The sequence below is a fragment of the Mytilus trossulus genome, chromosome 3 (genome assembly GCF_036588685.1).
Source record: "Mytilus trossulus isolate FHL-02 chromosome 3, PNRI_Mtr1.1.1.hap1, whole genome shotgun sequence".
NCBI classification, from domain to species: domain Eukaryota; kingdom Metazoa; phylum Mollusca; class Bivalvia; order Mytilida; family Mytilidae; genus Mytilus; species Mytilus trossulus.
The window spans coordinates 11,999,371-12,015,800 of record NC_086375.1 but is presented as its reverse complement, the minus strand read 5'-3'; the positions used below and the strand labels follow the sequence as shown (position 1 = coordinate 12,015,800).

Here is a 16,430-nt window from a genome sequence, read left to right as displayed (position 1 = left end):
TTTATATCTTTGAAGTCTTATATCTCAGGTTATCGAAGTGACAATCAAATCACTAAGACTAAAAATATAAATCAAATGTCAAACCATAAATATTTTTGGAACATTTCTTAGACATCCATGGACAAAGGAAAAAAAGAGACAATAAGCAGACAGCATAAACAAGTCTAAATATAAAACGTTCAAACCTATCATTACGTTGATAAAACCGATTGTTTTACACGTGTGCATGTAAAACAAATTTCGATGTAGAGGGGTCTTCAGTGATGTTAGGGATCGAATAGTATATAATTTTCCTCAATTGAAGATAGACTGTTGAATTTTAAGGAATCGAAATAGAATGAACGGACTAAATAAACCCGAAGGAAAATATAAAACAAGCCCAAACGAAATAAATATAAACATGTATAAATTGAAAACAACGTTCAAACTTATGACTGCGTTGGATAAAAACCGGAATTCGTATACGTGTGCATGTAAAACTATTTTCGATGTAGAGGAGTCTAAATACAGCACAAACATTTCCAAAAGACCAAAAAAGTGAAACAAAGGACACTTTGTCGGTGTACACAATATTTTAAAGTTCAACACATGATTACAAAAGTGAACAAAACTGGAGTGAACTCAAATGCTATGATTATAAAGCATGATAATTTCTTGTGTTTTGCCAGACACGTTCCGTTTTCATTGGAAAATTCCTCAAACTCTGATAGAAAATCAAATATACCTTAAAAAGCTTAGTTCGATTTCTCAATATGTTTATTGAGTGTTGTTAACGTTTTTACACCATTGTTATCTGTTTTTTTTAGTTAAAATTGGTATTAAAAAAATCAGTTAAAACTGGTGTCAAAAACCTGTTATCACCTTCCTCTTGAAGTAGACCCCTCCAGCGTTGGAGCGCACAAAGATTTATAGTTCTTAACGGATCAGTTTAAAATGTAAACGTAATCACTTAAAAGTATTCAAAATTTAAAGTGTTGAATTTTTTTTCCCATAAGAACGCTGCACAGACACAAAATTTATTTTCAGAAATGTACATATTAAGTCTTTAATGCGTTTTCCTCGGTTTTAGTTTGTTACCCCGATTTTGTTTTTTTGTCCATGGATTTATGAGTTTTGAACAGCGGTATACTACTGTTGCCTTTATTTACGTTTGACAGGATGTAGATTCGATATTAAAAGCAATGTCCTGCTAATTAAAATCGACAAACAAAGTAACTGGATAAAGTTTTAGGACAAAAGACACCCTAAAAAAATAGCCCAATGCATTTGCATTCCGGACATGCTACAGATTGATATGTGCTAGATATGTTGACGTCTCTGTTAAAAAGCCTTGTAAAAATAGTTATAATCAAATTTAAAAAAGTCCACATTTTAAATTTGTTGTTTATTTAAAAAAAAATCAAAATCGAGAATTGACATTTTTACGAACCCCGATTGCCCCCCAGCCTCCCCCACCCCCCGTTCTTTTTTAGGTCACAAGGCATCAACAGTTCATATGAAGTTACTTCAATTATTTACTGTCATATAAACTCTGAACGATAAGATTGTGACTTGCTTGTATATATCAGGGTGTTGACCTACCAAATTCTAAAATTATCCCGATAAAAACAACTGAACATCTTGTACATTTTAGAAATTTATACACGTTTGCGACATCAAAAACCTCCTACCAAAATGTATTTGTTTATGTGTCTATTTTTCTCTGGGGTCCTGTGTGTGTTACACTCTAGTGTTTCTGTTGTTTCCACTTATACTTGATGTGTTTCCCTCAGTTTTAGTTTGTAATCCGGAATTGTTTTCCATTAATCGATTGATAATTTTCGAACAGCGTTATACTACTGTTGCCTTAATTTATACTCTTTTAAATCTTTCTTTTATTATGGACAGCGCAAATTTATGAGTGTCATTCTTAAGATAGTTAGGTGTATTCTGTGTAGGACGTCAGTTATTAAGCCTCGTTTTAGCCCTAAACCATTGTATTGTATTAAAGCTTATTGGTTATCAATGATCGAATATTTATGTAGCCAAAACGAGTACAAAGTTGAAGAGTATTTAGAACCCAAAATTCCAAAAATCTCATGCACTATTCATTTTAATATGTACACCTAATTTTTTGGCGTTTCATGGCTGCCTGAAATTAGCACCAACTAAAATAATATGACACAGCCAGCAGTTTTTCTGTTGTAGGGGAGGCAATTCTGTCAGAACTATGAACAGCTTTTTAACACACACACGTTAGTAATATTCGAATAAGTGACCACAGTGACTGTTTATCATAGAAACTGGCAGATACAGGAAAATTCCCAGAGATCTTAGACTATAGACACATTGTGATGTTCTTCTCCTATATGTTATGATGGTATGATACTAAACCCCTAACAGGAAGAATTGTGCCTGATGTTCATATGATGAAATCATAATCTTTCAGTCAGTTTAATTGAAGTCTGGAGCTGGCATGTCAGTTAACTGCTAGTAGTCTGTTGTTATTTATGTTTTATTGTCATTTTGTTTATGTTCTTTGGTTACATCTTCTGACATCAGACTCGGACTTCTCTTGAACTGAATTTTAATGTGCGTATTGTTATGCGTTTACTTTTCTACATTGGTTAGAGGTATAGGGGGAGGGTTGAGATCTCACAAACATGTTTAACCCCGCCGCATTTTTGCGCCTGTCCCAAGTCAGGAGCCTCTGGCCTTTGTCAGTCTTGTTTTATTTTAATTTTAGTTTCTTGTGTACAATTTGGAAATTAGTATGGCGTTCATTATCACTGAACTAGTTTATATTTGTTTAGGGGCCAGCTGAAGGACGCCTCCGGGTGCGGGAATTTTTCGCTACATTGAAGACGTTGGTGACCTTCTGCTGTTGTTATTTTATTTGGTCGGGTTGTTGTCTCTTTGACACATTCCCCATTTCCATTCTCAATTTTAGATAAAAATTATGTAAAATGAATGAACAATTAAGAAAATATCGTTTAATTGAAATTAAATATAGTACTTAAACGATATTGATAAATTAAAACATATTCTCAATCATGAATCAAAAAAGGACACTAACAACAAGTGAAACTGCGAGCTACTTCTCACTGATGATACCCCCGCCGCAAGTGGATAATATTAATAGTGTAAAAATATGCAAGTGTTCGGTAAACAGGAAGTTGTCGAGTGATGAATCTGAAAACGCATCACACGGTATAGCTGACTTATATAAATCCTGAAACCAAATTTCAGAAATCCTTGTATTGTAGTTCCTGAGAAAAATGTGACGAAAATTTTCAACTTGGCTATCATGTGTAAAATCATACAAGTGTCCGGTAAACAGGAAGTTGTCAAGTGATCAATCTGAAAACGCATCACACGGTATAGCTGACTTAGATAAACCCTGAAACCAAATTTCAGAAATCTTTGTATTGTAGTTCCTGAGAAAAATGCGACGAAAAATATTCATGGGACGGACTGACAGACAGAGGTAAAACAGTATACCCCCCCCCCCTTTTTAAAGCGGGGGTATAATTAGGCTCCTTTTTAAGAAAAGGTCACTAAGACTGAGGGCAGAAAGTCCATGATATTATTTGAATCACTTATATATATTTTGATAAATAAAAAGTCCATTTGCACAATAGTAATAAATATTGAGTTACGTGATAAGAGACTACAGAAAAAAAATATCTAAAAAGACAAAACTATCCAGTCAGTTTTATTGACAATGGAATAAAAAATGCTTTGATCATTCCAATCGTTGAAATCGATTAAATCCTCCTAAGTTTTATTTAACCTATTCTGCATCCATTAAAGAAAATGAAAAAAAATAACATTTCACAAAGAATCACAAACATGCATATATATAAAATGTAACAACCTCGTTCATTGCTTTCTAATTTTTTCAATTTTGTTTAAGTATGTTTAATCCATCCATAAACGATTGAAGAGTTTTAAGCACTGGGACCAAATTGCCAGATGAACATGGCTCTAACATTGAATCGCGCGTATAAACATTGAATAGCGGTTTACTACTGTTGTCTTTATGTATGACGTCAGAATGTTTAAGAGGGGCGAAAAATACCCGAGTCAAACTCATCAATTGAAAAAAACTCGCAACGCCATGACCAAAAATGAAAACGACAAACAGTAGTACACATGAAACAAAATAGAAAAATAAACAATAAACAACACGAACCCAACCAAAAACTAGGGATGATCTCAGGTGCTCCGGAAGGGTAAGTAGATCGTACTCCATATGTGGCACCCGTCGTGCTGCTTATGGGATAACAAATCCGGTAAAAAGTCTAATTTGGTATGTCACATTCATGAAAGGGAAGGGAATTTGTAGTTACGACGTAAGGAATATATCCGATTTCATTTGTGAAACGGTTATTCCATAACGTTCAACCAACTCGTGATGGAATCCGTAATATTCACGAAGGCATGATTTCAATTTCACTATTTGGAACTCTTAGTTTAATAGCTTCCTTGTGAGCAGCAACCCTCTATCAAGAAAATCATGATAGGAAATGCAAGCACGGGAATATCGTATCAATTGAGAGATATATACCCCGTATGCAGGTGCTGCTGGGATGTTGCTACTTAGAAAATGGAAAGTTCACAACTGGAAAGCTGAAATCATCTCTTTTGTCGTAAAGTGTTGTTTTAAACCTCACACAGGTAGAGTTATACAATAATGTCTTTCAAAGTATGAATATAATGTAGTCTATAGTTATATAGGCATATCCTCTGCATAAGGTAAATTAGAAGTTGAATTTCTTTCTTGCCGCTTGTCTTTATGTTTATTGGGTATGTTTTCTATATATAAAAAAAAGAGCCACAACAGGAAATAAAAGCAAAGCATTAGCAAATACGAAAGACCAGAATACAGAAATCATCATAGGACAATAACAAAATATCCATATGTTTAAGTACAGAGCCAAGTTTCAAAGATTAGTAACCAATAAAAAAAAGAGACGGAATATAATAAGAACTAGATTCTAAGAAAAACAAATGTTAACCACAGATTTAAAAAAAACGACAAAAAGACAAAACAAAAAGTCTTGAAAAGGCTACTTAGAAAACTAAAAGTATAAAATATTGAATTAATTTCAATAGTTATGGATTTCTAAACATAAATTTCTCAGCACCACTTTTTTCTTCCAGAATAGTTGTTTTTTCCTACCATTATCTGAGGATTTTGTTTAGCAGTGCGATTAATAAACTCAAATATATATATTTATTGTATTATGGAGTATTTATGCAAATCATACTGCGGACAGTAGAATGTTTCCCCTTAAATAATCTTAAATTTATATTTAAATCATATGCCCCTTCTTATTTCAGTTCACAGATAGTTTAAGGTGTCTTCAAACTAAATTGTTCGTAAAGAGATAAGTCGCCCGGTTTCCATGCACGGATAAAGAGCACTCCAGAAACAATTCCTCCGATACCAGCTACAACACAGAATGCAAACGAAAAATGCAGGTGATCTAAAGCAACGGTTCTTATAGTGCAGAAGATGATGCATCCAATCAAACCTATACTTCCTGTAAAGAAAAAGTATTTTTTTAGGTATTGAAAGCGTTACAAAAAAATGAGTTACAATAATAGGTAAATACACTGTTTAACGAGTAAATTGGTCTTATCAATTGAATATGTTGACTTCGCTAGCATATGGATTTTTTTTTTACCTGTATGTAAAGTTATTTATATTTTTCTACACCTGATCATCCCTCAGTTTGGGATAGTATGTTTAGTTGATACTGTATTATTTGTCCAATCACACTGTTCAGAAACATAAGTTGACACACAAAAGAGCAACCTTAATACAAGAATGCACCACCGTGCCACCTGCATAAGAGACCAGATGACACAGAAATTAACAGATATAGGTCAAAGTACGGCCTTCACCAATGCACAAAGCCTACACATCCTAGTCTGCTATAAAATGCTCCAAATTCAAAAATGTAAAACAATTATTTTTTTTCCGAATTGACCGGTAATATACAAATACAGCCTTTGTATGAGGTCGATACAAGGATATATTGACCTGAAAGAAGTATAATGACTGAGGACGAAGTCCGAGGTCGATATACTTCTTTGGGTCGATATATCCTGTATTGACCTCATACAAAGGCTATATTTGTTATATTATTAATTTCCGACCATATTTGTATCAAACTCGTCATTTAGGTTTGTTGGAATTTTATAAATATTACAATTTGTCTCCTTTACTTTTTTTTTTTTTTTTTACATCTTATGTATTTGAACATTTTTTCCGTCAAATTATTGATCACAGATATCATGTGTTTCAAAACGTTAAACAATATCCTGAAATTCATTACATGACGTCACAAAGTATATCGGTTTTTAGATATTCTAAAAATAACCGTGCGATATGCATTTTGCCGGTCAATATGCTTTTTGCTATACGCCGTTTTCTCTCTACCTTCGAAAATATAGTTTAACATGTACATGTGACTATGCCTAAACGAATCAAATTTGTTAAATAATACAAATTAATAATATATAGTAATAGCAAATTATATTTTGATTAAAATACCTGCAATGCAGTTTGTAATAGCTCCAACTATGAACAGCGATCTTTGTTTCACAACAAATGAATGTAGTGTTGCACACACAACAGCGGCAACGTAAGCAACTAAAGCTAAACTTTCCAGGATTTGAGAAGCTGTTAACATGCCAGAATAATCTCGAATGGCTAAAAAAACACAAGGTATGTTAATATCTGAGATAAATAAGTTTTAAGTATAACAATAACCAGTGCTATAGTGCCTAACAATATTGTTTGAAGTATGAAAATGTCATTAAAACGATCGTATTGACTTGTGATGTCCAAAAATAGGTAGATCGGACACATTTTACCTTTATTTATGGACTTACTTAGTTTGGGATTAATTGTAATTAATATGCATGTATTAATATCATATTAATATGCGGAGCAGGATCTGCTTACCCTTCCGGAGCACCTGAGATCACCCCTAGTTTTTGGTGGGGTTCGTGTTGTTTATTCTTATTTTTCTATGTTGTGTCATGTGTACTATTGTTTTTCTGTTTGTCTTTTTCATTTTTATCCATGGCGTTGTCAGTTTGTTTTAGATTTACGAGTTTGATTGTCCCTTTGGTATCTTTGGTCCCTCTTTTAATGAGACTGAATTTAAAAAAAATGTTTTTTGTTTAGTTAACAAGAATTTTTACCTGGCACTGCCATGCTTTAATGTATTTCGGCATTTTGCTTAGAAAGAAAGACTTTTAATAGAATACAACGTATTTTTTGTAAACATTCGTTTTATTCTCCGCAAAATGCTATTACAGAATGATGTATCTACTTTGTAACCGGCTCGATACAGAGGTAAACAAACTCATCAAATATACAAGGACTCAAATTTAACACTAACGCCAGACGCGCCTTTCATCTACAAAAGACTCATCAGTGACCCTCGAATAAAAAATTTATTAAAAGTCCAAATAAAGTACGAAGTTGGAGAGCATTGAGGACCAAAAATTCTTGAAAGTTTTGCCAAATACAGCTAAGGTAATCACTACTGTGGAAGAAAAGCCTTAGTATTTCAAAAATTCAAAGTTTTGTTTAAGAAATAATTGATGCAAGCTATACTGTATTGTAGTTTTTAACATGAGTAGGCATTATATTCGTGATTAGTTTTGCCCGTGCAATAGTGAGGAGTAAACAAAGACCAAGGACATTTACATCAACAGTTAAAAATAATAATTTAAAAAACAATAGGAACTCCACTTAAAACCGGGAGTGAAATCAGGTGTCCTGCACCGTATACGGCACCCGTCGTGTTATTTCTTTGTTCAGTTCGGTAATGATGGAAGGAAATTATGACTGAGGAAGAATATCAGATATAATTTCTGACACACTGTCATAACAGCCAATTATTATTACAAGGCATTTTAATAGCGCATTATATAAAATTACAATTACTCTAAGCGTTTTACATGTTAAAACAAAAGTACACAAGTTCGTACATACACGAAATTACAAAGTTAAAAATATACCGAAATACGATACAGCATACTTCAAATCAACTATAAAAAGGTAAAACTCCAGCAACTTGGTGAAAAAAGACTTAAAAGAATTATTAATGAATAAGTAAAAATTTGAAAACTTGTTATCTTAACTAAAATTTGATGAATTTTGTATTAAAAAATAAGTTACTAAAATATTCCAGCTTGTAAAAAAACAAAAATAAAAATACAAACGTAATATCAAAATATACAGAAACACATAAAATCAGAATAAAATGTACAAAATATTAAAAGTCAACATCAGTCAAATACAACTATGAGCGATCCACAAATGCAACTTTGACTATTTATTTTAGGTATTTTTGACACAGCTATTCAACGGTTTCGGTACTTATACATCTTCGGATTTCAAATGTTTGGCTTTGAGCGTTCCTGATGAAGGTAAATCCAGAAAAGCGCTTCGGACGCAATAAATAAATAACGTGTTGTTTTCAATAATTTGAATAGATGCGTCTTTAGTCCTTTCTTAAATAGTTCTAGCGATTGCTCATTTCGAAGATTTGTTGGAAGGCTATTCCATAGAGTCCCGGCCGCCACATCGAACCTCCGTTCACCATACAATTGGTTCGTGCATTTTTTGGCATCTCAATTAAAAAAGCATTTTCAGATCGCAACGATCGTGCTGGTTTGTAAAAATGTATAAGCACATCAATCAGCTCATGATGGCGACCGTAAAATTTCTTGAGTGATGACCTTAATTTTATTGATTCATAGCCCTGTCTTAACAACTTTTGAGAAAGCAGTATTCCTCGTTCAACAAAATCAACGAACTTTGAGCTAGCTCCAGAGTCACGTATCAATTGGGTATCTAGAATAAAGTTTTGGTGTTATTTTCCGTCTTGTAAAAAATAACCGCCTTGGCTTAAATAACCGACGGATAAAATGCAGTTATTGGCTTATATCTCAAACAATAACGCATTTAGAGCAAATCTGATGTAGGTAAAATTGTTTATAAGGTAAAGTTCTATCAGCCCTGAAATTTTTAGATGAATCTGATAACTTATTGTTGGGTTGCTGCCACTAAATTGAGCAACATTAACAATTGGCTCCTTAAGCAGTTATTGCATTTTAGGACAGTTTTTCTCAATTTGTTTATCGTGTTTTCTAACTCAAAGTGGCACTACTATGATTTTTTTTATCACATAATTTTGAAGTAAGTATTATTCAGCACAGTTTGTAACAATCCCAAAGTCATTATCATATCACAACAGGGAGTATATTGATAATGAATTTATGCAAATAAAAACACATGGTAATTAATCTAAATGTATAGGCATTTGGGAGGGGCTAATATGTCAAATCATCTGTTGATACCAGTGTCCAGCTGTTAATCCCTGACCACAAAATAAATATTGTAGTTTTATCTCATTGTTTTGCAACAAAAATTATTTATATAACATGGAAGTGAACAAAGACAAAGAAAACTAAAAGGAAAAAATCTACCAAAAAGGAAAAAAAAAGTACTATTGAAAAGAGTGGGGAAGTATTTTTGAAAGCCTCTGACTGCCTGTATAAATTTCTGCTCTTTGGTCTTCTTCATTTTAATACAGTATTATGACTTTTAACTAATTTTCAGTTGATGTGCTTTTTTTTCAGTCCCATTAAATTAAATGTATATTCAAGAAAAGGGTGGTCTTGATCTTTTTATGACCAAGCTTTTTTATACGTTCAGACATAGTTTATTTCTTTTTTAAAATTCAAATGAAAATTATTCTTTATATATAGAGAATAATGATGTAACCATTGATTAAATGCAGCTGCTCAATCATGTTTTTTTCTTATTTGAGACTGTCTGGAAAGAGGCGGAGCTTTGTCTATATTTAATTACTTCATCACAGATGTTGGTCATATCTGTGACGTCAAACTCCCGCCAAATGCCAAGTTATTGTTGGGCAGTTCACATATAATCCAAAATTTACAGCATTAGAGCATCAACGACACAAAGTTTATGGTTCTATTGATAAAGTAATGGTATCAGAACACTCCTGAGGTGTTCCCGGTGGAACGTTTGTATTTATATTGACTTTATATGGGTTCTAAGGGGAAAATTTAGTTTTTAGGTCATTTCTCAGAACAATTTTTCATGATAATTGTGAGGAAAAAATGAAAATAGAAACTTTATAGGTACCCCTTTGGCTTGACCTTGATAAATATGATTACAGGGTGTACTTTCTACAATACCGTGTTCCAGTTTTTGGACAATTTGTTTCTAAATGAATTTATAGGTCTCCAAAGATGAAAGGTGAAATGCGGTTTGGCACCCAGCAGTTAAATCAATATATCTTCTTACTGGAGGCAAATATCAAAAATCTGAGACATGTTTTTTAGATTGTATATGCTTGGTTACAGTGATGAAAACAAAGGAATAGGGGCAATAAGGCCCTTATTAGGCCCAAAAATTACTGCAAATTTTAAAGTTATCATACATATTCTTTAAATACTAAAAACTTGTCTAAGGTATAAGGTACTAAGAAACAACAAAGAAATTTGACATCGAACAAGTTACCATGGCAACAAATCATTACCTTATTTTCATATTTTGTATTTTTTAGAGTAAAAAAGTATGTGCGCACCCAAGAAACAACTTTATATTTGGTGAGATAATGCCAATAGTTATTATAAAGCTTTTGTTAAATTATTTTGTTGTTTCTTGGCTGCGCAGGATGTTTCCACAACGGAAATAAAGTCATAAAACTGCATAAATTCTGTATTTTTCTATCATTTTTGTGAAAACAATATATATTATGACGTAATTGTGACGTCATCAGATAAAAATCTTAATGTTTTCTATTTATATTTCTTGACCCCATGCATTTCTGAACATTATGTGTCAATTTGAAATAGTTATCAAACATTTTTTTTCTTAGGCCAAAACTGGGCCTTAATGCCCCTACTATGTGCCATTTTCATCCAAGTTGGAAGACCACTTTTTTTTGGCAATTAATGAGCTATATTTTGAGATCAATCAAACCAAAAAACAATTTATATATAAATTAAGAAAGAGTTATATTTCAGCTTTAAAATGAGTTAAAGATTTTAAAAATCCATTGAGTATTTTTGGAAAAATTAATCTTTAAAAAATAACAAAAAAGTAGATACTCTTAATTTCATTGACAAAAGTCCACCTGATAAAGTACTAAATAAATTTAATAAGTTAACTTAAGAAGTAAAAAAATGCTCTTGCAATATAGCTGCTCGATCTGAATTAGGCAGCTACCCTATTGATAAAAAGACAAACTCTTCTTTTTCATGATAGACTATTAAGGGAAGAAACTAGTCCCCTACTAAAAGAAGGACGAAAGATACCAAAGGGACAGTCAAACTCGTAAATCTAAAACAAACTGACAACGCCATGGCTAAAAATGAAAAAGACAAACAGAAAAACAATAGTACACATGACACAACATAGAAAACTAAAGAATAAACAACACGAACCCCACCAAAAACTAGGGGTGATCTCAGGTGCTCCGGAAGGGTAAGCAGATTCTGCTCCACATGCGGCACCCGTCGTGTTGCTTATGTGATTACAAATCCGGTAAATAGTCTAATTCGGTAGGTCAAATTCATGAAAGGGAAGGGGATTGTAGTTACGACGTAAGGAACATATCCGATATCATTTGTGAAACGGTTTTTCCATAACGGTCAACCAACTCGTGATGGCGTCCGTAAAATTTACGAAGGGATGATTTCAACTTCACCATTTGGAACTCTTGGTTTAATAGCAGTAACCCTCTATCAAGAAAATCGTGATAGGAAATGCAAGCACGGGAATATCGTATCAATTGGGAGATATATACCCCGTATGCAGGTGCTGCTGGAATGTTGCTACTTAGAAATGGAAAGTTCACAATTGGAAAGCTGAAATCATCTCTTTTGTCGTAAAGTTTTGTCTTCAACCGACCCTCATTGTCAATTTCTAGATGTAAGTCAAGATATGAAGCCGACTCAACTGTATCTGTAGTATCCTTTATCTCCAATTCGATGGGATAGATGCGATCCACATAGTCACCAAATTTTGAATTGTTTAGTGAAAGAACGTCATCTATATAGCGGAAAGTAGAGTTAAAGGATATTGCTAACTTCTTATCTTTCTTCCTAAGAAGTTCCTGCATGAAGTCAGCCTCATAATAATAAAGAAACAAGTCAGCAAGTAGAGGGGCACAGTTTGTTTCCATTGGGATGCCGACAGTCTGTTGAAAAACACGTCCTCCGAACGTAACAAATATGTTGTCAATCAAGAACTCAAGCATCTTGATAATATCGGTTTCAGAGAATTTTTTGTTTAAAAGAGACATTAAATTTGGCAGAAACTTTACATAATGCAGGTATTTATTCTTGGTACTCCTATGTAAATCATGTCAGAAGTCAAAATGATTTAGAAATTGTTAACCAAAATAAGGATAAAAATAATAGGCTAATATACAAACAAAATCTAGAAAACTCCTATGAAAATTTATATAATGATAAAATATTAAATTTACAAGAGAACAGCAAACTCCAACTTTATATAATGATAAAATATTAAATTTACAAGAGAACAGCAAACTCCAACTTTTTAAAAAAATAAAGAAAAGCTATATCTTTGAACCATACCTACTTTCTCAAAACTTTGAATATAGACAACTAATTTCTAAATTTCGAATAAGTGACCACTGCTTATTAATAGAAACTGGAAGATACAGGAAAATTCCCAGAGCTTTAAGACTATGTACACATTGTGATGTACTAGATGATGAGTTTCATTTTTTTTTTAAATGTAAAATAAATGAACAATTAAGAAAAGAATTTTTAAATGAAAATAAATATAATAACTTAAATGATATAGATAAATTAAAACATATCCTCACTCCTGAAACAAAACAGGACACTTGCAAATTAGGCTCCTTTTTAAAAAAGTCACTAAGACTGAGGGCAGGGAGTCCTTGATATAATTTGAATCTCTTATATATATATATATATATATATATATTGATTTAAAAAAAAGACAAATTATAGTTCAAAGTGTGTCCATTGTTTATTTTCATTGTTTTATGTAAACTGTATATTATGTATAATGTTTTAAGCCATTGGTCCATATGGGCGTAAAGTGCTTTTCAATAAAGTTTATTATACATGAAAATGAACAAAATAAAAGTATTTAAAGATTGTTGATTGGAATTAGAAATTCTGACTAGTGCTACCTTAAAAAATATCTTCTACTCTAAAACTACTTGACCATTTCCTACCAAACTTAAGCTGAATGATCCTTATAGTATCTAGAATAAAATTTGTGTTTTACTTAGTTTTTATTTATCTTGAATATTATTAATGATGAAAAGATAAATTGTAAACAGCAAAAGTGTTCAGCAAAGTAAGATCTACAAAAAAATTTGGTAGGGCCAAAATTGTAAATCGGGGCTGATAGAACAATTTTTCTGAATGTGTTCATTTAGTTTGCTTGCTTTAAACTGCTGAATCAATATCAGCAAAACTTAGGCCAAATGAGTTTCAGAATATCTAGTAAAAATGTTGTATGTTATTTTCTTGTAGGTCAAGAAACAGAGCCACTATGACTAAAATGGAACATTTCCATTCTCAATTTTATTTTTTATACCTTGTAAAATGCTTTGATGTATTAAATAACTGGATAATTTCAGCAAAAGTATCATAAGTCATAGGTCATTGGGGACATGAAAATAATTTTTTTTTATCCCTCCTCTTTTTCTTCCAAAATTCCCAATTTCAATATGAAAATACGTTTAGTATGTTATGAACATTTAAGTAAGGAGCCTGTAATTCAGGGGTTATCGTTTGTTTATGCGTTACATATTTGTTTTTCATTCATTTTTTGTACATAAATAATGCCGCTAGTTTTCTCGTTTGGATTGTTTTACATTGTCATTTCGGGGCCTTTTAAAGCTAAGTATGCGGTATTGGATTTGCTCGTTATTGAAGGCCGTGCGGTGACCTATAGTTGTTATTTTCTGTCACTTTGGTCTCTTGCGGAGAGTTGTCTCAAAATGGCAATCATACCACATCTTTTTTTTTGCAATCAATGAATTTTGAAAAATATTTAATGACTTGAGAATTTCAGAAAAGGTAACATGAATAATTTTCGCGCTTATCTGTATATTATGAACATTGATTACTATATAAATAAAGTGTTTTTTACTTTCAATTCTAAGTTTACTCATCGATCCGTGGAGGTCATTGACATAGTATAAACACCCTCTCTTTTAATAAACTTTTTGACCGCAGTGGATAGGCAAATTGAAAATACACTTTATTAGTGGTATAAGTATGTTCAAAGTATACAGAAAAAACGCAAACAAGGAGTCTAATCTGACTTAAATTTTCGTGTAATGCCTGGAAAATATCCGGATGCCTTTTTTCTCGTTTTTCACCCAAAGTAACTCAATCTGAATAATCATATGAATGGATGACAAATGCGACTATGTACTGTATCTATAGGACACAGAGGCGTGTTCATTAATTTATGGTGGAAAGATGAAAAGCGACACTCAAAATGAGGTCTTTTCGTTTAATAGTTTAGATGACAGATTCAAAGAACATCGAAATAGAATGTTTAAGAAACCCATTAATATATATTGAAAAGCAAAATTATCATTGGGGAAAGATTGTAAGCAAATATTAACAGGTGAGCAATTCAGGCTCTTGAGAGCTTCTTGCTATAATCTATTGTAAATTACCTGACATATTGACACAATTATTGTAAATGTGTTTGATATGATCACACCTTTCCCAAAGTCCAATATGAGTTTCGTTTTCCCCAAACCATGCTAACCAATACGATGTTACATATCCTGCCAAATGAAGAACAAATGATAACACTGTAGTTATGAATCCAGCTATCACTAAAGGAGGAATACTATTACAACCGTTCATGTTGCTTTAGCCCAAACATGTAAGGAAAATAAACGACAGCGATTACACATTATTTCGTCAATGGGTTTTCCTTGATAAAACACAAATGTGTGGTTTAAAAAATATATATGTATCCTATTAATAACATATTTTCATGAATCATTAAACATGTGAAATACTGTCATCAACTGTTGTCCATGACAAAACAACATGTGCTTTTCTAAAAATACTCATTACGATACAAACAAATACAAATGCTTAATTTATCAAAAACTTTACATTTGATGATCTAGATTTTTTAAAAACATGAATCACTAGCATCCTTTAGAAATGTCTTTATCACAAGTGTAACAGAGGTGGGGGGAGTCTGTTTTAAAGTGGTTTTACCCCGTCTATAAATAAAATTTGGGTGATTATAGATTATATTTAGAATCACTGAAGCATGACAAGAGTGGGCCCCCTCTTAAGCATTCAGTCCTCCCCCTTTGTGAACATTTCTGGATTCGCCACTTGGTGGAAGAAAATCTTTGAGGACACGCATGTATAAAATGCGGAGTACTTTCAATTGTATTGGATTAATCTGATCTTTAAACAAATACAAACATCTATAAGATCAGGTAAATAACTTTGTTACATAAGCTGCTCATGAATAACAGCTACAGTAAAAGTGAGAAATCCGAGAAGAAAGACAAGCTAGACACAGAAATATGATAAATGGAGATTTATACAAAATACTTAAGTAATATATGTACTGTATTTTTATATTCATGTTTTTAATTTGTATGAAAATATTAAGATTTTTTCCTATGAAGAAAAAAATCCGGTTATTGGAGAAAAGTGTGCTAACGTTTTGGGGGTTGTTCCGCTTTGCACACGTGGTGGAATAAATGTATTATGAGTGACGTTGAATATTTTAACCTTGATAACTGTAACGTCATTCTTTTTTTTACCACGATACTGCAGAGAGGAGACGTAGAAAATTGGGTTTCGTATGAATTAACAAATGTTGTTTAAAAAGATATTCCAATTACAACACATTTCTACATTTGAAAATACCTGTACCGAGTCAGGAATATGACAGATCTTGTCCATTCGTTTTTGATGCCTTATGTTATTTGATTTAGCCGTGTGATTATGGACTTTCCGAATTAATTTCCCTCTAAGTTCAGTATTTTTGTGATTTTACTTTTTAGTTCAATATTGACTTAAATTCTTTGACTTGGTATATTAAATGTGTTTCTTTCAAAAAATTGTGATTTCAAATTTTTTTTTTTTTATTATAATAATAATAATAAATACAATATTTATAGAGCGCATTATATAATAACACAAATTACTCTAAGCGCTTCACATTAAAAAAAAAAATATAAAATACAAAAATACATAAATCATAGATTACAAAGCACTATCTTAAAAGAATCAAACAAGCAAAAAAATGTATAAGATACTTATAAAGAAATGAAAAATGCATGTTCTCTAAAATATATAAAACTGTCTAAAACTAATGCAGT

At 32.1% G+C, this 16,430-nt stretch overlaps 1 protein-coding gene across 1 annotated transcript; it reads right to left on the bottom strand.

Annotated features, from left to right (window-relative positions):
* Positions 1 to 5,199: 5,199 nt before the first annotated feature.
* LOC134710167 (uncharacterized) lies at positions 5,200 to 15,037 on the bottom strand. The gene is made up of 3 exons (XM_063570384.1): positions 14,745 to 15,037; positions 6,545 to 6,703; positions 5,200 to 5,528 (listed from the first exon to the last, which is right to left on the bottom strand). The coding sequence occupies exons 1-3, from the start codon at positions 14,938 to 14,940 to the stop codon at positions 5,338 to 5,340; spliced, it is 546 nt and encodes a 181-aa protein (XP_063426454.1). The 5' UTR covers positions 14,941 to 15,037; the 3' UTR covers positions 5,200 to 5,337.
* Positions 15,038 to 16,430: the final 1,393 nt, after the last annotated feature.